The 25,951-nt window shown below is 43.5% G+C and overlaps 1 protein-coding gene and 1 pseudogene across 1 annotated transcript; one reads left to right on the forward strand and one right to left on the reverse strand.

The window, feature by feature from the left end:
* Positions 1-1,813: 1,813 nt before the first annotated feature.
* On the forward strand, positions 1,814-24,084 carry LOC139448490 (sodium-coupled monocarboxylate transporter 1-like). The gene is made up of 15 exons (XM_071230037.1): positions 1,814-2,227; positions 2,825-2,876; positions 7,191-7,258; positions 7,758-7,838; positions 10,709-10,782; positions 15,541-15,678; positions 16,341-16,476; positions 17,317-17,405; positions 17,845-17,957; positions 18,278-18,348; positions 18,554-18,640; positions 20,231-20,430; positions 22,486-22,589; positions 22,966-23,088; positions 23,435-24,084. The coding sequence occupies exons 1-15, from the start codon at positions 1,814-1,816 to the stop codon at positions 24,082-24,084; spliced, it is 2,400 nt and encodes a 799-aa protein (XP_071086138.1).
* On the reverse strand, positions 11,898-13,484 carry LOC139447825 (zinc finger MYM-type protein 2-like; annotated as a pseudogene).
* Positions 24,085-25,951: the final 1,867 nt, after the last annotated feature.

A 25,951-nucleotide genomic window follows, 5' to 3' on the forward strand; every position in this document is an offset into this window, starting at 1 on the left:
TGACCATATGGACAGGTGGGTCTCTATTGTCGCACACGACGGCCTAAAATGGGACAGGTTGGGACAGAATTCCTCAGAATCCAAAGAATGAGGAGGCGTCTTGAAGCAGTTGTTCGGGTACAGGGAGGTTACACAAGATACTGATAGAAAGTCAATATTTGGACTTGAAGGACATTGTTCTTCAACTCCGTGCACCAGAAGCGTGCATGGTACAGACAGCTTTGTCTGTGCAACAAAAGTGACATTTGAATATTTTTTTTGGATGAAATTAAGTCATTTTCCAAATATGTAACATCTCCAAAAACAACCACATTATTTCATGGTAATCTTGGCTATGTTCCTCCTCAACCCTCTCTTTTCAATAAATAATTTATTCGGTATGGACATCTTTTACACATTTCAGGCACTAGTTCATTAAAATTGCTCAGTCTGAGAATATACTGGTCTTGCTTAACTAATTTCCATGTGTATAGATAAACTGCCTCGTCATACAGCTCATGATACCACGGGGACGTTACGTTCATGACCACGCATTGTTTAACTGATACGCGTCCCTACTTTTCTCCATTCAAACATGTTATATGTGGGCCGTTCTCATTATGACACGACTGTTAAGTTGATGTGTAGATACATGCGTATGGTTGTAGCATGGGTGTAATGAAAGTGCTGAGTCCCTACTCCCACGCCCAGAACACAACCTGATGCTCTGGAGGACGCTATAACACACCATATATGTGTTACAAGAAGTAAAACACATCTTGTATGTGCTACAGGAAGCTATAACACATCTTATATGAGCTACAGTAATCCATAGCACACACTATATGTGTTACAGCAATCTGTAATACTTACTATATGAGTTACACGAAGCTATAGCACATCCTATATGTGTTACAGAAAGTTATAACACATCCTATATGAGATACAGAAAGATAAAACACAACCTATACAGGTACGGGAAGTAATAACACAACCTATATGAGATACAGAGAGTTATAACACAACCTTTATGAGGTACAGAAAGTTATAACACAACCTATATGAGGTACAGAAAGTTATAACACAACTTATATCAGGTACAGGAAGTTATAACACATCCTATATGTGTAACAAAAAGCTATGACACAACCTATATGTTTAACAGAAAGGTATGACACAACCTATATGTGTAGCAGAAAGCTATGACACAACCTATATGTGTAACAGAAAGGTATGACACAACCTATATGTGTAACATAAAGCTATGACACAACCTCTATGAGATATAGAAATCATCCCAGAACATCACCAGGAATTTTTAAGCCTCGAAAAACAGTTAAGCCACTGATACATGTCGTGCCTGGATGATATGTACACACACGCGTGGTCATTGGATGGTCGTGCCTAGCACTTGGTCCAATAGGAAAAGACGCTGAAAGTCTCAATACATGTTGTCTTTGCTCAGCCAGAACTATTCACCCCAGTCCCTGGCCGTGCCGACAAGCCGTGAGTAACCAAGTAACTAAGGTAAAATTGCAACATTTGAATATTATTGAAGATCTACGAACAGGGGCCGCGACGCAAACTTTTCAGTAAGGGGGTCTACGACCGAGACTCGACATAACATATAATTTAAAACTAGGAGCCTGAAATCGTTTTCCAAGAAGAACACCTTGCAGCAGTGTAAGTTCTGTGCTTGGCAATTTTAAATATTTTCAATAGTCGGAAGCATGTTCAGGCAGGTTTCCAGCATGTTCTATCATGTATGACCGGTTCTGGTAACTACATTTACTCATGTTCCAGTAACATAAAGTCAGCTGTGTGCAACATCACAATGGTGAGTCCTACGCATCAGTTTCATCTAGCAGACTACGTGGTGTTTAGTTTGACTATCGTAGTATCACTGGGTATAGGGGTGTACTATGCCGTGAAGGGACGACGCAAGGCCAGTGCTTCTGAATACCTAGTAGGTGGACGCAAGATGAAGATCATTCCTGTTGCTCTGTCTCTCATGGTGTCCTTCGAGTCCTCCATCATGATGCTTGGGTTCCCTGCTGAAGTGTACATCTATGGAATCATGTTCTGGCTCAGCACGTTCGGCTTCATGTTCGCCAACCTGATCGGTACCCGCCTGATCGTGCCCATGGTGCATCCACTCAGGCTAACCAGCGCCTACGAGTACCTACAGCTGAGGTTCAAGTCCAGGATGATACGGCAACTCGGAACCACGCTGGCATATCTCAGTACGGTACGTACGTTGTGCTACAGGATACGGGGTAAGGATGGCATATCTCAGTACAGTACGTACATTGTGCTACAGGATACGTGGTAAGGATGGCATATCTCAGTACAGGACGTACGTTTTGCTACAGGGGGTGGCGTACAATGGCATGTCTCAGTGCGGTACGTACGTTTTGCTACAGGGATGGAGTAAGGGTGGCATGTTTCAGTACGGTTCGTACGTTTTGCTACAGGGGATGGAGTAAGGGTAGCATGTTTCAGTACGGCATATCTCAGTGCGGTATGTACGTTTTGCTCCAGGGGGTGGCGTACAATGGCATGTCTCAGTACAGTACGTACGTTTTGCTACAGGGGTGGTGTAAGTGTGACGTGTGTGACGTGTGTGTGTGTGTGTGTGTGTGTGTGTGTGTGTGTGTGTGTGTGTGTGTGTGTGTGTGTGTGTGTGTGTGTGTGTGTGGTGTGTTTTTCTTAAAAATATTTTTTTATTGTTTTACATCTGTAGTTGAAAAGTATCTAATCTCGATACAAAATCCCGGGCTCCCCACAGAATATTAAATGATTGTCACTGACGACATTGTACACTTATCCCGGTTTCTATTTTCAGTTGTTCTATATGGGCATTGTATTGTTTGGGCCGGCAATAGCACTGGAGGCAGGTAGGTGATCTATGTACACACTATGTATCACAAGTGGGTATCATAACTGTAGGATCGACACACTGGGTATCACTAGTGGGTATCAAAACTGTAGGATCGAAACACTGGGTATCACAAGTGGGTGTCATGACTTTGGGGTCGACACACTGGGTATCACAAGTGGGTATCAAAACTGTAGGATCGACACACTGGGAATCAATAGTGGGTATCATAACTATGGGAATGACACACTGAGTGACACTAATGGGTATCAAAACTGCAGGATCGACACACTGGATATCACAAGTGGGTATATAAACTGTAGGATTGACACAATGGGTATCACTAGTGGGTATCAAAACTGTAGGATCGACACACCGGGTATCACTAGTGGGTATCATAACTGTAGGATCGACACAATGGGTATCACTATTGGGTATCAAAACTGTAGGATCGACACACTGGATATCACAAGTGGGTATATAAACTGTAGGATTGACACAATGGGTATCACTTGTGGGTATCATAACTGTAGGGTCGACACACTGGGTATCACAAGTGGGTATATAAACTGTAGGATCGACACACTGGGTATCACTAGTGGGTATCAAAATTGTAGGACTGACACACTGGGTATCACAAGTGGGTGTAATGACTTTGGGGTCGACACACTGAGTATCACTAGTGGGTATCAAAACTGTAGAATCAACGCTGGGTATCACAAGTGGGTATCATAACTGTAGGATCGACACACCGGGTATCACTAGTGGGTATCAAACCTGTAGGATCGAAACACTGGGTATCACAAGTGGGTGTCATGACTTTGGGGTCGACACACTGGGTATCACAAGTGGGTATCAAAACTGTAGGATCGACACACTGGGAATCAATAGTGGGTATCATAACTATGGGAATGACACACTGAGTGACACTAGTGGGTATCAAAACTGCAGGATCGACACACTGGATATCACAAGTGGGTGTCATGACTTTGGGGTCGACACACTGGGTATCACAAGTGGGTATCAAAACTGTAGGATTGACACAATGGGTATCACTTGTGGGTATCATAACTGTAGGGTCGACACACTGGGTAACACTAGTGGGTATCAAAACTGTAGGATCGACACACTGGGTATCACTAGTGGGTGTCATGACTTTGGGTTCCACAGACTGGGTATAACAAGTGGGTGTCATGACTTTTGGGTCGACACACTGGGTATTACAGTGGGTATATAACTGTAGGATCGACACACTGGGTATCATTAGTGGGTATCATAACTATGGGAATGACACAATGGGTGACACTAGTGGGTATCAAAACTGTAGGATCGACACACTGGGTATCACAAGTGGGTGTCATGACTTTTGGATCGACACACAGGGTATCACTTGTTGGTATCAAAACTGTAGGATCGTCACACTGGATATTACTAGTGGATATCAAAACTGTAGGATCGTCACACTGGATATTACTAGTGGATATCAAAACTGTATGATCGACACACTGGGTATCAGTAGTTGGTATCATAACTGTAGCATCGACACACTGGGTATCAGTAGTTGGTATCAAAACTGTAAGATCGACACACTGGGTTTCACTCTTGGGTATCAAAACTGTAGGATCGACACACCGAGTATCACTAGTGGGTATCAAAACTGTAGGATCGACACACTGGGTATCACTAGTGGGTATCAAAACTGTAGCATCGACTCACTGGGTATCAGTAGTGGGTATCAAAACTGTAGGATCGACACACCGGGTATAAGAAGTGGGTGTCATGACTTTGGGTTCTACACTCTGGGTATCAGAAGTGGGTATCATAACTGTAAGATCGACACAACAAGGGGTATCACTATTGGGTATCAAAACTGTAGGATCGACACACTGGGTATCACTAGTGGGTATCAAAACTGCAAGATCGACACACTGGGTATCAGTAGTGGTATCATAACTGTAGGATCGACACACCGGGTATCACTAGAAGGTATCAAAACTGTAGGATCGACACACTGGGTATCAGTAGTGGTATCATTACTGTAGGGTCGACACACTGGGTATCACTAGTGGGTATCAAAACTGTAGGATGGACACACTGGGTATCACTAGTGGGTGTCAAAACAAGAGGATCGACACAACGGGTATCACTTGTCGGTATCAAAACTGTAGGATCGACACACTGGGTATCACTAGTGGGAATCAAAACTGTAGGATCGACACACCGGGTATCCCCAGTGGGTATCAAAACTATAGGATCGACACCCTGGGTATCACTAGTGGGTATAAAACTGTAGGATCGACACCCTGGGTATCACTAGTGGGTATAAAACTGTAAGATCGACACACTGGGTATCACTAGTGGGTATCAAAACTTTAAGATCGACACACTGGGTATCACTAGTGAGTATCAAAACTATAGGATCGACACACCGAGTATCACTAGTGGGTATCAAAACTGTAAGACCGACACACTGGATATCACTAGTGGGTGTCATGACTTTGGGGTCAACACACTGAGTATCACAAATTGGTGTCATGACTTTGGGTTCCAAAGACTGGGTATAGCAAGTGGGTGTCATGACTTTGGGATCGACACACTGGGTATCACAAGTGGGTATCATAACTGTAGGATCGACACACTGGGTATCACTAGTGGGTATCAAAACTGTAGGATGGACACACTGGGTATCACTAGTAGGTATCATAACTGTAGGATCGACACACCGGGTATCCCTAGTGGGTATCAAAACTGTAGGATCGACACACTGGGTATCCCCAGTGGGTATCAAAACTGTAAGATCGACACACCAGGTATCACTAGTGGGTATCAAAAATGTAGGATCGACACACCGGGTATCCCTAGTGGGTATCAAAACTGTAGGATCGACACACTGGGTATCACTAGTGGGTATCAAAAATGTAGGATCGACACACCGGGTATCACTAGTGGGTATCAAAACTGTAAGATCGACACACTGGGTATCACTAGTGGGTATCAAAAATGTAGGATCGACACACAAGGTATCACAAGTGGGTATCAAAAATGTAGGATCGAAACACTAGGTATCACTAGTGGGTATCAAAACTGTAAGATCGACACACTGGGTATCACAAGTGGGTATCAAAAATGTAGGATCGACACACTGGGTATCACAAGTGGATGTCATGACTTTGGGGTCGACACATTGGGTATAACAAGTGGATGTCATGACTTTTGGGTCGACACACTGGGTATCACAAGTGGGTATCAATATTGTAGGATCGACACACTGGGTATCACTAGTGGGTATCATAACTGTAGGATCGACACACTGGGTATCGCTAGTGGGTATCATAACTATGGGAATGACACACTGGCTGACACTAGTGGGTATAAAAACTGTAGGATCGACACTCTGGGTATCACTAGTGGGTTTCATGACTTTGGGGTCGACACACTGGGTATCACAAGTGGATGTCATGACTTTGGGCTCGAAACACTGGGTATCACTAGTGGGTATCAAAACTGTAGGATCGACACACTGGGTATCACTAGTGGGTATCAAAACTGTAAGATTGACACACTGGGTATCACTAGTGGGTATCAAAACTGTAGGATCGACACACAGGGTATCACTAGTGGGTATCAAAACTGTAGGATCGAAACACTAGGTATCACTAGTGGGTATCAAAACTGTAGGATCGACACACCGGGTATCACTAGTGGGTATCAAAACTGTAAGATCGACACGCTGGGTATCACAAGTGGGTATCAAAACTGTAAGATCGACACACTGGGTATCACAAGTGGATGTCATGACTTTGGGGTCGACACATTGGGTATAACAAGTGGATGTCATGACTTTTGGGTCGACACACTGGGTATCACAAGTGGGTATCAATATTGTAGGATCGACACACTGGGTATCACTAGTGGGTATCATAACTGTAGGATCGACACACTGGGTATCGCTAGTGGGTATCATAACTATGGGAATGACACACTGGCTGACACTAGTGGGTATAAAAACTGTAGGATCGACACTCTGGGTATCACTAGTGGGTTTCATGACTTTTGGGTCGACACACTGGGTTTAACAAGTGGGTATCATGACTTTGGGGTCCACACTCTGGGTAGGTATCATGAATGTATGGATATCGTGTGTATCATAAGTAATGACTCACCAGCCATATGATCAGTACGTCTGTATTCCATGTGCGGAAGTGGGATGGGATATTTAGGGCTTCACAAGGGAGTCGACATATTATGGCATCGCAGTTGTGTATATAGTGTTGAATTACGCCATCTAGATATGCTGACAGCGGTTATCAATAATCTTGGACTTCTATTTCAGTGACAGGGTTTCCTCTTGCTGGTTCCATGGCGGTAGTAGCGTGCGCCTCGGTGTGTTATACAACGATCGTAAGTGGAGACTGGTGTATGTGTATATCCTTCCCTTGTTTTGTGGCAGTAGATATTGATGTAAGTTTACGCGTAGTCACTGTCAGTGGCAGCAAATGACTGACACTCTCGTAAAATATCAAGTCGTGGCCAGATTGTAGCAGTAAGAAGACAGTGGCAAACACAGGACAACTTAATCGTTCGAGTAATTTCGTGATGTGACAGTTTCGTGCAGTTACAGTTTCGTGATGTGACAGTTTCGTGAAGGTCTGTTGTACCTATCTAGGAGAGACAAAGTTGGTTCTTCCATGTCTTTCACGACAGAGCAGCGCCTCTTTCAAGACTTTTGATAGTGGCACTATTCTGAACTATCGTGAGTGTGCTCGAGGGCCTGGTACTTATTGCTGTTTTCACTTATCTGAAACTGTGTGTTTCAATGTGATCTGTTTATTATTCATAGTACTTGTGTTATAATTCATTGAACTTTTGTGGTAATTCACTGACTTGACTAATTGGTCAGGGAGGATTCAAGGCTGTTATCTGGACGGACGTTTTCCAGACGGTTGTCATGCTCACCGGAATGTTCGCAATTCTCATCAAGGTATGTCGTCATGCTCTGTGAGGAGGCTGTCATCATCAACAGTACTGTAGGTATGTCGTCATGCCCTGTGGGAAGGCTGTCATCATCAACTGTAGGTATGTCGTCATGCCCTGTGGGGAGGCTGTCATCATCAACTGTAAGTATGTCGTCATGCCCTGTGGGAAGGCTGTCATCATCAACTGTTGGTATGTCGTCATGCCCTGTGGGGAGGCTGTCATCATCAACTGTAGGTATGTCGTCATGCCCTGAGGGGACGCTGTCATCATCAACTGTAGGTATGTCGTCATGCCCTGTGGGGAGGCTGTCATCATCAACTGTTGGTATGACGTCTTGCCCTGTGGGGAGGCTGTCATCATCAACTGTAGGTATGTCGTCATGCCCTGAGGGGACGCTGTCATCATCAACTGTTGGTATGTCGTCATGCCCTGTGGGGACGCTGTCATCATCAACTGTTGGTATGTCGTCATGCCCTGTGGGGAGGCTGTCGTCATCAACTATTGGTATGTCGTCATGCCCTGAGGGGACGCTGTCATCATCAACTGTAGGTATGTCGTCATGCCCTCTGGGGAGGCTGTCGTCATCAACTATTGGTATGACGTCTTGCCCTGCGGGGAGGCTGTCATCATCAACTGTAGGTATGTCGTCCTGTGGGAGGCTGTCATCATCAACTGTAGGTATGTCGTCATACCCTGTGGGGAGGCTGTCATCATTAACTGTAGGTATGTCGTCATGCCCTGTGGGGAGGCTGTCATCATTAACTGTAGGTATGTCGTCATGCCCTGTGGGGAGGCTGTCATCATTAACTGTTGGTATGTCGTCATGCCCTGTGGGGAGGCTGTCATCATTAACTGTTGGTATGTCGTCATGCCCTGTGGGGAGGCTGTCATCATTAACTGTAGGTATGTCGTCCTGTGGAAGACTCTCATCATCAACTGTTCTGGCTCGTGGGGAGACTGCATCATAAACTGTAGGTATGTCGTCCTAGCTTGTATGGAGGTTGTCATCATCAACTGTAGGTATGTCGTCCTGTGGGAGGCTTTCATCATCAAATGTAGGTATGTCCTTTTGGCTTGTAGGGAGTGTGTCATCATCAACTGTAGGTATGTCGTCCTGTAGGAGACTGTCATCATCAACTGTAGGTATGTCGTCCTGTGGGAGGTTGTCATCATCAACCGTAGGTATGTCGTCATACCCTGTGGGGAGGCTGTCATCATCAACTGTAGGTATGTCGTCCTGTGGGAGGCTGTCATCATTAAATGTAGGTATGTAGTCCAAGCTTGTGGGGAGGCTGTCATCATCAACTGTAGTAAGCAGTCATATCTAGGTATGTCGTCCTTCCTTGCATGGAAAAGCCCTGTCACAGGTAAGGTTCATGTGGAACCTTTCTCCAAGTTTGTCCCCATGTGCAGCTAATAACATCGTCCTTAATCTGTATCGTCGGAAGATTTGACCAAACGCTATCGTATCGTACGAGGGGCGTTCAATAAGTTTTGCGACTTTGGCATTTGTGTTTACACAAACAATGTCAACTGGTGGCAGGTGTGACACTAGTCATAACATCAGGTTGACACGTGTCATAACAAGTTCCAGACACAACAATAAGTTAGATGTGCTGGCTTCATTCGCCTAAGGGTAGTCACAATCATGGATTCTCTCAAACATGAACAACGCGCTGTAATAAAGTTCCTCACCAAGGAGGGATGCAAAGCAAAAGAAATCCATGATCGCATGAGTAAATTGATGGGTAAGGATGTTCCTGACTATTCCACAGTTTGTCGTTGGTCTCTACAGTTTAAAAGGGGTAGGGAGTCCATAGACGATGACCCAAGGTCAAGCAGGCCTTCAGATGACACCCAACCAGAAACCATTGCTGCTATAGAAAGAAGAATTTTGTCTGACCCACGAGTGAAAGTATCTTAACTTTCTAGGGAATTCCAAATAGCAGTTGGAACTGTTGGAACCATTATTCATGAGCATCTTGGTATGTCCAAGGTATCTGTAAGATGGGTACCTAGAAACCTCAGAGCTCAAGATCGCCATCAGAGAACTGAACGTTTTCGAGACCTCCTGGAACTCTATACTGCTGATGAAGCCGGATTTCTTTCTGTCTAGTGACAGGTGACGAAACATGGATCCACCACTGGGACCAAGAAAGTAAATTGGAATACATACGATGGAAGCACCCCAATTCTCTGCCTCCGAGAGAGTTTCGCACTCAACCATCGGCTGGCAAGGTAATGGCCATCATATTTTGGGATGCAAGAGGCATATTACTGATTACATGCCACCAAAAACTACAATCAATGGACAGTATCATGCTAATGTAATTAAAGAATTGCGAAATCTATTCGCGAGAAACGCCGTGGGATGTTAACACGTGGTATTCTACTTTTGCATGACAACGATCTGGTTCACGAGTCGAGAATTGCACAGGCCGCCATATGTGAATGTGGATTTGAACAGTTAAATCACCAACCCTCCAGTCAAGACTTAGCCCCCAGTGACTATTTCTTGTTCCAGCAAATGAAATCTGCCCTACATGGTAGACGCTTCCAGGATGACGAGGACATAAAGGCTGCCACAGAGGCGTGGTTAGAGGGCCAATCTGCGGATTTCTATAAAAGTGGTATTTAAAGCTTGAAGGACAAATGGAATTAATGTATTGAGGTGAAAGGAGATTATATTGAAAAATAAAAGTGTATAAGATATTCTGTGACTTGATCTTACATTGAAGTTGCAAAACGTATTGAACGCCCCTCGTATTTAGAATGTTTACATGTTTTTTTATCATTTAAGTGTAAATATCAATACAAGCGAGTTCATTGGAGGCAGGGGCGGTTAAGTTTAGCACACGTGTTGTTTTCTTGTAGGGGACAATGGAAGTTGGGGGACCAACTGAAATGTGGAACATCAACTATCAAAATGGCCGACTTAATTTTTTCGAGTGAGTACCAGACATGTTTTCAAATATAGCTCATCGCCACACCTTGAAATGCTAAACAGCGACAGATGGGATGGATCTCTGCAGCGTGGGTTCAGTGTGTTGAAGCCCATTCAGGATGCCACGCGCCGCAATATTGCAGTAAAATATCAGAGCATTAACTATCTTTATAAACCTATTCATTGGGATCTCTATTAAGTAAGAGAGTTCTTTCTATAGGCATTAAAACCTATTATGAGGTTTTACTTTCGTTCGGGGGGTTTTTACTTTGAATGTAAAACCTCCAATCCCAGGTTTAACCAAGTAACTGAAAAAATGACAACAAGTAGCAATTCAAAATTGTTTTTCAATTAAAATTGAATGCCATGTGTATTCTCCGGCGTGGACATTGAAAAGCGACATTATTTGACTTGGAGGTTCCAGATGTAGTTGGTAGTGGTTCAACAGATGCAGATGTAGTTGGTAGTGGTTCAACAGATGCAGATGTAGATGGTATTGGTTCTATGTCCTTCTTCCCCTTCTTGGCACAAATGACATCTGATGCTTTGGCTTTGAGGTCATCATTGGTACGTTTATATAACCGAACGGCATCACTACGATGACCTGGAATAAACAAACATGCAGATAAAAATCATTATAGTACAATCATGGAGGTGCTGTACACCGGTTTGGGGATCCAAATCTATTTTTTATATTAAATCTGCAGACTATACTTCAGACTGAAAATCAGATTTTTCTTTTATATTCTTACTTTCTTCATGGTTTAAGTATTAAAATGTTTTTTTAAAGTGTGTTTTTATGACAAATAATCAAATATACGTTATGACGCCTTTGCAACCACAAACCACCGATTACGAAAATCATTTTCATATAGCAATTTTAAGTTAATAAAGATAATTTTTGTAAAAAATTACAAAATGGACCCTCGATTTTGCGTGAATACTTGAATGTCTATCAAATTAGTTTTGAAGGACACGTTTGACCTCAAACTATACATATACAAATATTTATATGTATTTACAACTAATATCTTGAAGTTTAGGGATGCATATTTCTAAAAAAAGGAAAACTGGTCAGATAAAATTAATCTAACACCTACATTATCTTCTGTTAAAACCTCAATATTTATGCCTACCTGTGTGTTTGCAAATCTGCTGCTCGTTAATACTAGCCTCATACAGGCGGGTGGCAGCTGTTGATCACAAGGAATGGTTCGTCTTTCTGCCAGTAAGTCCGGCCATCTGGCACAACCGCTTCACTGTGTTTTGTAGAGTATTATGACCCACTGGCGATTCCAAAAACCACTTTTCCTCTCTTGGTTTTTTTGGGGCAGCGAAGTAGAAAGCATTCGGCCGTGTAGGCGACTGGGGGCTGAAAAGTAGATAAATAGTAATAGTTAATCAAAAATCGTTCGAGATAAATTTTTTTATTATACTATGAACCTCTTAGAAAAGCTTAACATGACCTTTGGGGCTTTCAAATTAACAATATTCATTAAACGACTTGCCGTTTGACCTTCGTTCCAAAGTGGACCTTTTGGATACTAACCCAGCCAAAACTTCAAATAATTTCTGACGGCATTCTCATAGTATTGCATAATTGCAGTATTTGTTTTCGTGCTTTCATGACGTGCCAATAGTGGGACAAGAAATGTTTACCTCGTGACATTACTTCATGAAAGTATTAATAACCAAAGTTTTGAACAATATAGGGACTAGATACTGAAAAAAGGTCCTATATATTATTCTATTAAAATATGTAAATATAACTGGGTTAGAAATAAATTTATATGACCATTGTTCTTACCACAAGGATTTATATTTTTCAAAAACCTTCAGGTAACATCTCTCCGGATGTTCCGTGTTCTCGTATGCCCGGACCCTTTTTTTCTCCACCTTACGCTCCCAAATACCACCCGGGTTGGTTTTGGACACATCTTCAACGTACTCTAAATACCTGCGCTCATTCTGATCAGTGTAAGGGCCGGTGATCTGAGGATTCAAGTGAAGCCTCAGAGCACGATGCTCATTTCCGCCTCGTAAAGCAAAATGAAGACCTAAAACGGAATCAATTAAAACCAATTTATAAGATATACAAGACCCAACTTTTAAATTTTAAAACTCCTTTGAACGGCCACTCTTAATTTAGAGCTTTCAAAGAAACCAACGAAAATGTTTTGGAACGCTAATGACTAACTTTCAAATTTCATCCATGTAAATGGCATTTCAGCATCTTTATATTTACCAAATGAGCCTCCTCCAAGAGGTTGTTTTCGTCAAACTGTAAAAAATTATGGTTAACATTTTAATGTACCTTTAAAATAGAACATTACGAAAATTAATGCTTTTACCTGTAAGATATAAAACTGTATCCAGTAACTGTTGAGGAGAGCTGTCGCCAAGAGCACCTTTCTTCCACAGAGCATCCTCCTCTCCTCTTGTTATCACCTCGGTCGGCTTTCTGCAATCGGCTCCTAATCCTGCGGCGGATCGCTCACGCATGACTGCGTCCAGAGTTTTCCGACTGTCTTGAAATATGTCATCGTCCATCAATTTGAAGGATGAGCCACTTGCTTTTAGAGCTGATGCTAGTGCGGTAAAGAGCCCATAAACAGTTGTAGCGGGATATAGTTCTCCATTGGTTTTTCTGGCCTCAAAAAGGAAAAACTTTAAGCCAACATTTAAATCTCCGGCGCTCAGTTGCATAAACTTTTGATTGAAAATTGATGACGATAGTCCCAAATTTTCCCCCATAGGCCGATGTAACCGCTCCTTTTGCCACCTTTCAAACACTCCTATAGCCCAATCATTCTTGTAGGTTGTTGATTTCGATACACATATTTCCAAACGTTTATCAAGTTCTTCTTCGGTTAATGGCTTTCCAAATCGATAAGAAAAGTCATCGCTTTCTTCAGTGAATGAAGACTGCGTAACAAAATGAAAGTCGTCGTCGTCGTCGTCGTCGTCGTCGCTCATCTTTCCAAATCAGTCTCTGGTGAAAGGACAGCACGGTTTCAAAACACGTGCTCTTAAACAAGTGCTTATCAATGCTGCACAATTTGCACGTGCAGTAACTGCTAGCCGTTACGTTACAACTACCTCTATGTAACAGTTGGATTGTTTAAAGTCGAAAATCTTGTAAAGCAAAAAACACCTTTAAATTTGCGAATTTTCTTTTTGAAAAGTTTAAAAGAAGTGGAATATTGCAACACATACATTTAGAAACCGAAGACTTCACTTTTATTTAAAAGTAAGTATTTTAGTTGTGTTTTGTTGTTGACACATCCAAGGGCTCTTGAACGCCTGGCAAGTCAATGAATTTCACGTGCAAGTTATGATATAACGTCTTCAAGGAAGCGCTATAATGAAGCGCCTCATTTATAGATGCTCGTTATAACATTTAATCAATTTAGAGGGTTTATAAGTATGGAAAAACACTGTTTCCCTAGGTTTTGGTAGACAGAGCATGACCTGGGGGTCGGAAAAAACTGGGAATGAGGTCTTGGTGGGTGTAGTAGGCCTGAGGGGGATAGGTGAAAACGTAAGACCGAAGGCCGAAATGCCTTTTCGACCTGTTTTCCCGAGGACATACTACTCTCCAAAATTCCAAGTTCAAGGTCGTGAACCGACTTTCAAACCGACATCTTCTTAGATTGATACACGTATTAACCAAATATGTTATATCTATTTGATACCAAGACCCGTGTTTACAACAGGCTCGCTTAAAGTTCATTGATATGCCAGCACGTCCCGTATCGGCATTGGCACGTGCACCAACCAGTGGCCGACCCACGATGTCATAAACCTTTACTTCACCACCTGCACCGGAGGCTCAGTGGGAAGCAGGTGGTGAGGTGAGGTGAAATGGGATTTAACGTCGCGTCCAAGATGATTGCACTTATCTAGCGATGTTCATGCACGTGTGTGTGTGTGTTGCCGATATATAGTGCTAGCACACTGAGATATCATGCCGCAGTCTAACATGAATACCCCACTCAGACACGGTAAACTGACTCCGAGCCGACCAGTCCTTGTTGTAGCGGTAATGTTGTTAATGCCGAGCGCCAGACAGGGTAACAACAAGTACCATCTTTAACTTCTTTTGGTATGACGCGGCCGGCGTCAAACCCCGGACCTTGCGACCCCCGGCAGACGCTCTACCACTAGACCATAGTGGGAAAACACTGGCTTAGAGTAAACCCTCACCGGAGGTGCATAATGTAAATTGGCCGCAACCGCCAGTTTCAACCACGACCCAACAGTTCACAGTCTTCCGTGTAGGGTTTAATGTAAATGTATGCCCCACCCACAGCTTCATACTTGACCCCACTGATCGCCGTCAGGTTTCCGTGTAGTGTTTAAAGTAAGTGTATGCCCCACCCACAGCTTCAGACTTGACCCCACTGATCGCCGTCAGGTTTCCGTGTAGGGTTTAATGTACACATATCCCTACCCACAGCTTCAGACTTGACCCCACTGATCGCCGTCAGGTTTCCGTGTAGGGTTTAATGTAGATGTATGCCCCACCCACAGCTTCAGACTTGACCCCACTGATCGCAGTCAGGTTTCCGTGTAGGGTTTAATGTACACATATCCCTACCCACAGCTTCAGACTTGACCCCACTGATCGCCGTCAGGTTTCCGTGTAGGGTTTAATGTAGATGTATGCCCCACCCACAGCTTCAGACTTGACCCCACTGATCGCAGTCAGGTTTCCATGTAGGGTTCAATGTGTTTAATGTTAAGTGTGTCCTATCACCAGCTTCAACCCCGACCCAACAGTTCGCCACACCTTCTGGAGCTTGTTTCTGGGGTCCAGCGTCAGGATGATCGGACTGACCATCGGTCAGGCTGCCATCCAGCGTATCTCCTCCACGCCAACCGAGCTGCAGGCCAAGAAGTAAGACAAGAGGAGATGTCAACTACTACAGTTAATACATAATTGAGACTATGCATCATATTTAGAAACATATGTTATAATGAAATATGTAGGACATCTTGTCTATCTATCTATCTATCTATCTATCTATCTATCTACATGTATAGTTGGTTTGGTTGGTTCGTTGTTTAACGCCGCACTCAGCAATATCCCAGCTATATGGCGGCGGTGTGTAAATAATCGAGTCTGGACCAATCAATCCAGTAATGGAATGACATGCATCAACCAAGTCAGCGAGCCTGACCACCCGATCCCGTTAGTCTTACGGCAAGCATGGTCGCCTTTTACGGCAGCATGGGTTGCTGAAGACCTATTGGACCCCGGAACTTCACGGGTCGCTTGTGTATAGAAGTCTATGTTATTCACTTCTAGTCCAGTAGTATATACGCTGGGCCGATGGAGTCTAGTAGGTAACACGTCCACTAGAAATCCGACATACAGTGATAAAATAACAACGGTGGTAAAAACTTTGATCGACTCTTGATATTCAATCTTGCGGTTATGTACAGCAATATATTACAGAGAGTAAAATACTGATGAAAATATGGAACATTCTTAGGTACACTATAACAATTCAGTGAATTGTTGCAATAGAAGCTGTCCTAACTGATTGCTGCTTGTAGAGTTTTGCTCATCACTGGTCCCGCCTTCTTCATCACCCTGTCCCTGGCAACCTTGGAAGGGCTGGTGGCCTTCGCCTACTACTACGACAAAGGCTGTGATCCTCTCAAGTCCAAACAAATCACAAACCCTAACCAGGTACAGGTCCCAATGGGTATGAGGGTAACCCATTGTCACTATGTTTTATTTGGGTTTAAGGTTGTATGTTTCCATACAGCGAGGAGTTAGTGAGGTGTCCTTTGTCTCCATAGTGAGGTGTCATAATTATGTATCTATATCTCGGGGTGTCAAGTATATCTATATAGTGGAGTATCATGTGTATCTATATAGTGGGGTGTCATGTGTATCTATATAGTGGAGTGTCCTGTGTATCTATATAGTGGGGTGTCCTGTGTATCTATATAGTGGGGTGTCCTGTGTATCTATATAGTGGGGTGTCCTCTGTATCTATACAGTGGAGTGTCCTGTGTATCTATATAGTGGGGTGTCCTGTGTATCTATATAGTGGGGTGTCCTGTGTATCTATATAGTGGGATGTCCTCTGTATCTATATAGTGGGGTGTCCTGTGTATCTATATAGTGGGGTGTCCTGTGTATCTATATAGTGGGGTGTCATGTGTATCTATATGGTGGGGTGTCAAGTGTATCTATATAGTGGGATGTCCTCTGTATCTATATAGTGGGGTGTCCTGTGTATCTATATAGTGGGATGTCCTCTGTATCTATATAGTGGGATGTCCTCTGTATCTATATAGTGGGGTGTCCTGTGTATCTATATAGTGGGGTGTCAAGTGTATCTATATAGTGGGGTGTCATGTGTATCTATATAGTGGAGTGTCATGTGTATCTATATAGTGGGGTGTCCTGTGTATCTATATAGTGGGGTGTCCTGTGTATCTATAAAGTGGGGTGTCCTGTGTATCTATAAAGTGGGGTGTCATGTGTATCTATATAGTGGGGTCTTCTGGGTATCTGCAGATCATTCCGTTTATGGTGATGGACATCTTCCGGAACTTGCCAGGCATGCCGGGACTGTTCATGGCGGCTTTATTCAGCGCCTCTCTGAGGTAGGGAGCACCAGCAGTTTCAAAAACACATTGTTTCTTATCTACGTAACATAAACATCAAACCCAAACAGAGTCGGCCATTTTTCAAGTTATATTTTCCCTGAAAGCTGTTACTTCTGTAGTTATTGACAACGGCTCCTGCAGCAGTATTCCACCTATTCCGATACAAAACAATTTCAAGTCAATTTTAACAGTATTTAAGTAACATTTAGCAGGTTTTTCGGAAGAGGTAATTTTCGTAGTAAGTGGGTACTCTGATAGTGTTACCCGTTTGATCCTTTCAGCTCCAGTAGTTTGTAGGATGGATGGTAAATTAAATTCAAAGAGTCATATATGACTGGCCATCGTGTATGGGGGATTAACATTGTGATAGCCAATGCTTTATCAATGCACACTCCCACCTCGACACCCTCACACAGTTAAGGCCCGTGTGTTGCAGCACGCTGTCGTCGGGCCTCAGTGGATTGTCTGCACAGACCTGGGAGGACTACGTCAAACCGTATGTGAAGAATCCTACCGAGGTGAAGGCCACGATCATAGCCAAGTGTTCAGGTAGGACCGTAACTGAGCAGGACCCTCCGCAACTTATTGATGTGGTGTGATTAGTGTATTAAGTTCAACACAATCCGATCTCACCATCTTGTTGTGAATGTTGTTGTAACAGCTATGCTTTAATAAATTGGAAGAAAAACAACCTAAAATGGGGTTACAAAATATGCACAACAGTAGTTCAGTGTGTATATTGCAATGTGTAGGTACTATTTCTGTGTTTGTGTACGTCGGGTCCAGAGGTAGATACTCGTACTGTAGTATAAGTTTGGGAAGTTATAAGCAATGAATTGTAACCAACGGTGTTGCGTCTATCCTGACAGTTGTGGCGTGTGGAGGTGTGTGTGTAGCCATCTCGCTGCTCATCGCCAAGGTCGGCGGGACACTGTCACAGGTAAATGTTGCGGATTTTACACAACTGCTGGATAAATATATATTTTATTGCCACAGATCAGCTTACTATCGAAAGACACTGTATTTATTCAGCCAACCAGGGCATTGTCCTATCTAGAAAGTTCAGAAGGCTACACCACAAGAAACAGTGAACTGTTTTATTAGAATGTCTAGTATGTCATTGTCCTACTGTTTTATATTTCAAGATATCCTTCAGCCTGCTGGCTGCCTTTTCCGGCCCTGCCACGGGCCTGTTTATCCTGGGAGCAATCATACCGTGGGCGAATATCCAGGTAAACGAGTAAATGCATTATGGCAACATGACATAGCTTGGCAACAGGTATATATGTATGTGTGCGTGTCTGAGTGCGTGCGTGAGTGCGTGTGTATATAAACTCACGTGCAAAAGAAACGTCTCCAAACATTTCAACTAACAAACAACACAAACACAAACACGAATAGATAATGACGTTTTATATGAATAACAAAAAGGTATGTAAAGCATGTGTGACAGAAGTAAAAAGAACATGTTAAATGGAACAGCTGTAGAGTCAATCTTATCACAAGGGGGTCGATTCTCCAGTATTCGAGCACAAGCCAAAGCGGCAAATCACAAAAACACAGAGGTTAAAATTGTAATGCAGACTGTCAATACCGCGTATGTCCACCCCTAGCGTCGATACATGTCAGAACACGTCGTCGGGCCGAGTGTGGAAGTCTTCTGATCACGTGATTCGGGATCTGACGCCATTCTCTCTGCAGTGCCTGAGCCAGTGCATTTCTCGTCAACGGAGGGCGTGGCAGTTGTCGAATCCGACGTCCAAGATGGTTCCACAAGGGTTCTATCGAAGACATGTCTGGGGACCTTGGTGGCCAAGGCAGGACGGGCACGTTGTTGGCGTTGAGAAAGGCTGTTGTGACAGCTGCGGTGTGTGATGTGGCATTGTCTTGCTGAAACAAGGTTCCTGGATTTTGCTGGAGGAAAGGCAGGACATGGGGCTGCAGACCTTCATCAATATACCGACGGGCTGTCAGGTTGCCATCGATGATAATGAGGTCTTGGTGTTCCGACGAATGCCTATCCAAACCATCACACGCCCTCAACCATATGGTTCCGTTTCCTGAACGCATCAACGTGCCGTCCGTTCCCCACGCCGGCGGTAGACACGTCTTCGGCCGTCAGCTCTGTTCAACTGGAACCTACTCTCGTCGCTGAAAAAGACTCTTTGCCAGTTTCGTTGCTGCCACTGACAAACACGTCTTGCCCATGCCAATCTTCGACGTCGTTATTCCAGCGTTAACGTTATGCCCTTGAACGGTCTGTAGGCTCTGATTCCTCGCTCACGGAGTCGTCTCGAGACTGTCCACCTGCTGACACGATGACCAAGGCTATGCGCTGATGATGACGTCACAGTGAGGAATATGTTCCTTAAATGAAGCGTACGTAGATAACGGTCTTCTTGTGGCGTAGTGACTTTTGGTCGACCGCTCCTTGGTCTTTCTGCTGTCCTGCCAGTTTGTCTGTAACGTGTGACTAGTCTGCCAATCGTTCTTTTTGCGCAGCCCATTATTCTTGCAACATGGTCGTGAGTTGCCCCCATCTCCAACATTCCAATCGCTCTTTGTCTCTGTTCCACGGTTAATCTAGGCATGTTCTGTGCGGTTTTCAGACGCTGATGATTGCAAAGAACAGTTTCCAACGGGTTTTATAACCGATCTCCATACGGTTGATTCCCTGCACGTGCAGGGAATTTCACTAAATAAAGTCATTTTTACCCGCTTCTGACATGCAGCACGTGAATTTCCTTGAGATACCATGCATTGGTGTCTTTGGGCAATGTGTTCCGAACTGTTTTTCATGTATATAGGGTTTGTGTTGCTAGGGGGCATTCGTGGCAACAGTCACAGGAGCAGTGTTCATCTTCTGGATCTCCATCGGGTCGTACATGTCTACTACAAAGCGGAAGACGCCCTGGCTTCCCCTCGGCCCGACAGACAGATGCCAAGTCCACAACGTCACTTACATCAGCGGCATCAGCGACACCACGCCTGACATCTTTGTGACGACACAGGCCTACTCCCCGTGCGTTCATTTAAAATCTCGATCCAGTATGTACAGAATCGTTCATGCTGCCTAGAAATACCAACAAATTACATAAAATAAATGTATGTTACAGAAAGATATCGTTATGTTACAGAAAGATATCATTATGTTACTGAGTTATATACTTATGTTACAGACATATATTTACGTTACTGACATATACATTTCTGGTGTCCCCCGCCGTGATATTGCTGGAATATTGCTAAAAGCGGCGTAAAACCATACTCACTCACTCACTACTGACATATATTTACGTTGCAGACAAATATTCATGTTACAGACATATATTTGATCGTTTGCAGTTTTTTTAAGATTTTTAATTTGGTGTTCATTTAGGTAGTTTGTTATTCTTTGGGATATTGGGGTAAGTAAGGGGTGTTTGCGAGCTAGAGCTTGGTTTTTGGGGCTGATGTTTTGGTTTATTAAGTTTTAGATGAGAGGGTTTGATTGGGACGCGGCCCAGAAATTTAAGCTTAGCTGTTCCCTGCGTTAGACTTAGTGGCATTTCTCCTGTTAAGGCCTGAAGTGAGGTGTAGGAGGTGCCATGTTGGGTGCGTGTAATTAGTTTGAGAGCCTGATATTGTATTGAGTCAATTTTTTTAGATAGAGAGTTGTTTAGGGTGTTGTATATGGCGCAGCCGTAGTCTAGTTTTGATCTAATTAGTGATTTGTAGAGAGAGAGGAGGGTATCTTTGGAGGCTCCCCAGTTAGAGCCAGTTAGGCATCTTAGGGTGTTTAGGTCTTTACTGCATTTAGTTGTTAGGTTTTGGATGTGAGCATCCCAGGTGAGATGTTCATCGAAAATAAGTCCTAAGAATTTGGATTGTTTTTGAAATTTGATTGTTTGATTGTTTAGCTGGATGATTGGGGAGGCGGGTTTCATGTTTTTATGTTTGAATACTATTCCTGTTGTTTTTTCTGAGTTAAGGGAGAAGCCCCATTTGTCAGCCCATTGTTGTATTTTATTAAGAGATTGTTGGAGTAAATTTTGGACCATTTTCATGCTTTTAGTGCGGATCCAGATGGCTCCATCATCCGCGAATTTTGATGTGTTTACTTTAGGGGATAGGCCCTCGAATAGATCGTTTATCATTATATTGAAGAGGGTGGGGCTGAGGATACTGCCCTTGGGAGTGCCATTTTCTAGGGGACATTGGTCCGATAGAGTTTGGCCTATACCCACGGTTATTTTACGATTGTTTAGGAAGTCCTGGATGTAGTTTATTATCTGACCTTTGAGTCCTATTTTTTAAAGTTTTTGTATTAGCCCATCATGCCATACGATGTCGAAAGCTTTAGAGAAGTCTAAGAAGATGCCTGTGGTATATTGTTTATTTAGTTGTCCTGTCTTAATATCTTGTTCTAGTCGGGCGAGGTTATCTAGGGTTGAGTGGCCAGGAGTGAAACCGCTTTGATCTGGGTTTATGATGTTATTTTGGGTTAGGTAATGTTGTAATCTATTTTTAGCCATTGAGTCCATTACTTTACATAAGTTTGAAGTAAGGGATATTGGTCTATATGAGTTAGCTTGATTAGCTGGTTTATTAGGTTTAGGGATTGGTATGACTAGGGCCTGTTTCCAGGGAGTAGGAAACTGTCCGTTTAGGTAGATGAGATTGTATAGTTTGAGTAGTGCCTGGAGTAGTTTTAGGGGGAGTTTTTTAATTATTTGGTAAGAGGTTAGGTCTAATCCTTGGGCCGTCCCCTTTTTCCTGTTTTGGATTACGTAGAGGAGCTCCTCCATTGTGTAGGGTTGATTTATTTCTAGATTGTTATTGTTTGGTTCTTTTGAAGTGACAATTCACAGGATGTAATGACATTGTTTATATACTTGGTACAAGTGCTGCTCAATAAACAGTGATGTGGAATACGTAGTTATTTGTTTTCAGCGTATGTCTAAGTTGGTATTTCTGCTTTCCAAAATGTTTATTGTTGATATAATTGCGATGTTTAATAGTGAGAGCAAAGACCACTCACATTTTTCGCATTTAATTCACACTCGCGTTAATTTCAAATTACTTATTTATGTTACAGAGAAGGCCTTGACAAGTTGTACTCCATGTCCTATATGTGGTTCGGGGCACTTGGCATATTTTTTGTTATAGTAACTGGGGCCATAGCCAGCTACATGTTCAATGGTGAGTGAAAGTATGGGTGCATGTAAATACAAGACGAATACTTGTCCTTATGGCTGGCTGTTTCAGTTAGCATTTCAGTTGAAGATCCTTGATGACAGCGCGGTAGCCAATTTTGTCCATGTTCACAACAGAGAGTACTTAGTCACTTTGAAGCTTGCAGACGTATGTTGCTTGCATATGTATTTGGTTCTGATGCATGGAAAATAGTGTACTTAGTACATGCAAACTGTTAAGGTTGTATCATACATCCTTCGATAATCTCAGAACTTTTAAGACAACCATCGTATGCTTAGGAGAGCGCGATGTGTGATAAAGTGAAAAAAGTTAAAAACAAAGTTAGAGTTCATTATGGAGAACGCGCGTGACACTGTTGCAGGCTGCCGGACGACCAAGATGGCAGACACTCGGTACTTGGTATCTGTGGTGGATCAGTTATTCTGCTGTCTCCCGGAACCCATCAAGCTCTTCTTCAGATGTGGTGTGGACTACTCAGCTGCAAGTTCACTGATTTTGTCTTACATTACTGAATCAATACTTGCATGTAAATTATAGTTTTAGATATGGTAGTGAGATGATATGCTGGTTTTACGATATGATGGTGAGGCGATTGTATGGTTGGATGGGAGCTGGCATGAAGCGAGTACATCACCATAAATGTGGGAATAATGGACATGGATTTACAGTGATGTAGATAAATCGTTTCCAGAGCTTTGTTATATAAATACAATTGCTGTTGTTTATTCAGGGTGAGTTGTCACGTCAAAGTGCTTTGTCACTACATGTATATCCAAGATGTCCATGTTTGTCTAATAAAAGCCCCAACGTATGCTTTGTTTTTCAGGCAGTGCGTGTTCCTGAGTCCTCCTCAAAGGCAGACATGTACCACACCAGTGTGGACATCCCCCAGGAGGATGAACCCTTTCGCCATCCAGAGGAGGAACATAGTCAGCAGCAGACCAACCACATCCAGATGACGCATCAATCGGGGGACGGGCCTGAATCAGATCGCCGACCTCTTATTGATACTGACCTGTTAAATCCACACCAAAATCAAGATAGAAATGAACCCATCTTTTATCAAGGCAATGATGGGGAGACATCAAGTCCAGACCAAACCCAAGATAATGAAGAATCATTTCCAGACCAATCCCAAGATAATGAGGAATCATTTCCAGACCAATCACAAGATAATGAGGAATCATTTCCAGACCAATCCCAAGATACGGTGAATCGAAACCTTGACCAATCAAATAAGGCAGAGGACCCAAGTCTAGACCAAATCCACGAGGGGGAGAAGCAAAGTCTACTACCAACGCAGACGAAGGACGAGCCATGTCCCGACCAAACCCATGGGAAGACGGAGCCACGTCTAGATCAAGCTTCACGTACAGAGGAGCCAATGCGCGATCCGAATTTAGAGAGAGGTAACACAAACAGAGCTCCAACTCCAGATCCAGCGGATGACTGTCCCCACTCAGAGGTGACTGAACCCTAGGAAAAACCTGATGTTCAACCATCTGTAGAAAAAGTATTACAGTTCATTGAACGTTTTCCCATAATCATGGAGAGACGGCAATAACTGACAGCCGCAGTTGGGGCTACTAGAGCTATGTGGTGGTCGATACAGCCCGGACGTTAGAGAATGGGTTAATGACGTCAGATGTCTTTGCAAATATTAATAACAATGTACATTTTACTCAAGATAACACATGTTGAGATGTGAAGACGGACAGTGAGCACAGCACAAGTTGATGTTGTTGTGAAGGATTTGCGATAGGAACGTTGCAACAACACTCCATTCTTCTCATGTCAGTAGAACTATGGGTATCTTTTTCATTGATACAAGTGAAAATGGCTATTAGTAAAGAACAGAGAACAGGATGACGCGCATACCCACAACGCTGCATGATGCTGGTGACTGTTTTATGAGTGCCTGTGTCACGCCAATATCGTAATGATTACAGATTGTTCATGTTTCTCTTACATTTCTCTGTCATTATTGTGTCATTGATGTGAACTGCTGCATGCGTGCGTGCGTGCGTGTGTGCGTGCGTGCGTGCGTGTGTGTGTGGGTGCATACACCCGTATACCGTTGAAAGATAAGATTGTCACAATCCCGGGAGGCCAAGCAAGTCCAATGTAGGAACGGCCATGTAGACGATCAGCAAGGGCACACAAGGTATGGACCAGACAATCCAGTGAGTAATATCATGAGCATCGATCCACGCAATTGGGAGTCTCACAATGCATGGCCTGACCAGTGGTTGATCAGACAGGTCACACAATGTATGGACTGACCAGTGATTGGTCAGCCTGGTCATACAATGTGTGCACAGACTAGTGATTGATCAGGCAGGTCATACAATGTATGGACTGACCAGTGGTTGATCAATCAGGTCACGTAATGTGTGGACACACCAGTGGTTGATCAGGCAGTTCACACAATGTGTGGACTGACCAGTGGTTGATCAATCAGGTCACACAATGTATGGACTGACCAGTGGTTGATCAGACAGGTCACACAATGTGTGGACTGACCACTGGTTGATCAGACAGGTCACACAATGTGTGGACTGACCAGTGGTTGATCAGACAGGTCACACAATGTGTGGACTGACCAGTGGTTGATCAATCAGGTCACGTAATGTGTGGACACACCAGTGGTTGATCAGGCAGGTCACACAATGTGTGGCTAGACCAGCGATTGATCAATCAGGTCACACAATGCATGGCCTGACCAGTGATTGGTCAGCCTGGTCACACAATGTATGGACAGACCAGTGGTTGATCAATCAGGTCACACAATGTGTGGACTGACCAGTGGTTGATCAGACAGGTCACACAATGTGTGGACTGACCAGTGGTTGATCAGGCAGGTCACACAATGTATGGCCAGACCAGTAATTGGTCAATCAGGTCACACAATGCATGGCCTGACCAGTGGTTGATCAATCAGGTCAGACAATGTGTGGATAGACCAGTGATTGGTCAATCAGGTCACACAATGTGTGGACTGACCAGTGGTTGATCAGGCAGGTCACACAATGTATGGCCAGACCAGTAATTGGTCAATCAGGTCACACAATGTATAGACAGGCCAGTGATTGGTCAATCAGGTCACACAATGTATAGACATACAAGTGGTTGATCAATCAGGTCACAGAGTGTGTGGACAGACCAGTGATTGATCAATCGGGTCACACAATGTGTGGACTGACCAGTGGTTGATCAGGCAGGTCACACAATTTGTGGACAGACAAGTGGTTGATCAAGGAGGTCACACGATGTGTGGACAGACGAGTGGTTGATCAATCAGGTCACACAATGTGTTGACAGACCATTGGTTGATCAGGCAGGTCATA

Source organism: Haliotis cracherodii, unplaced genomic scaffold (genome assembly GCF_022045235.1).
Source record: "Haliotis cracherodii isolate W230 unplaced genomic scaffold, xgHalCrac1.p SCAF_7, whole genome shotgun sequence".
In the NCBI taxonomy this organism is placed as follows: domain Eukaryota; kingdom Metazoa; phylum Mollusca; class Gastropoda; order Lepetellida; family Haliotidae; genus Haliotis; species Haliotis cracherodii.

Bases quoted from the DNA above. Each gene is read 5' to 3' on its own strand.
- LOC139448490 (XM_071230037.1), top strand. From the start codon at position 1,814: ATGGTGAGTCCTACGCATCAGTTTCATCTAGCAGACTACGTGGTGTTT. The intron at 2,877-7,190 runs GTAGGTGATCTA...CTTCTATTTCAG, and splicing joins GGCAATAGCACTGGAGGCAG to TGACAGGGTTTCCTCTTGCT. The intron at 7,839-10,708 runs GTATGTCGTCAT...GTTTTCTTGTAG, and splicing joins TGTTCGCAATTCTCATCAAG to GGGACAATGGAAGTTGGGGG.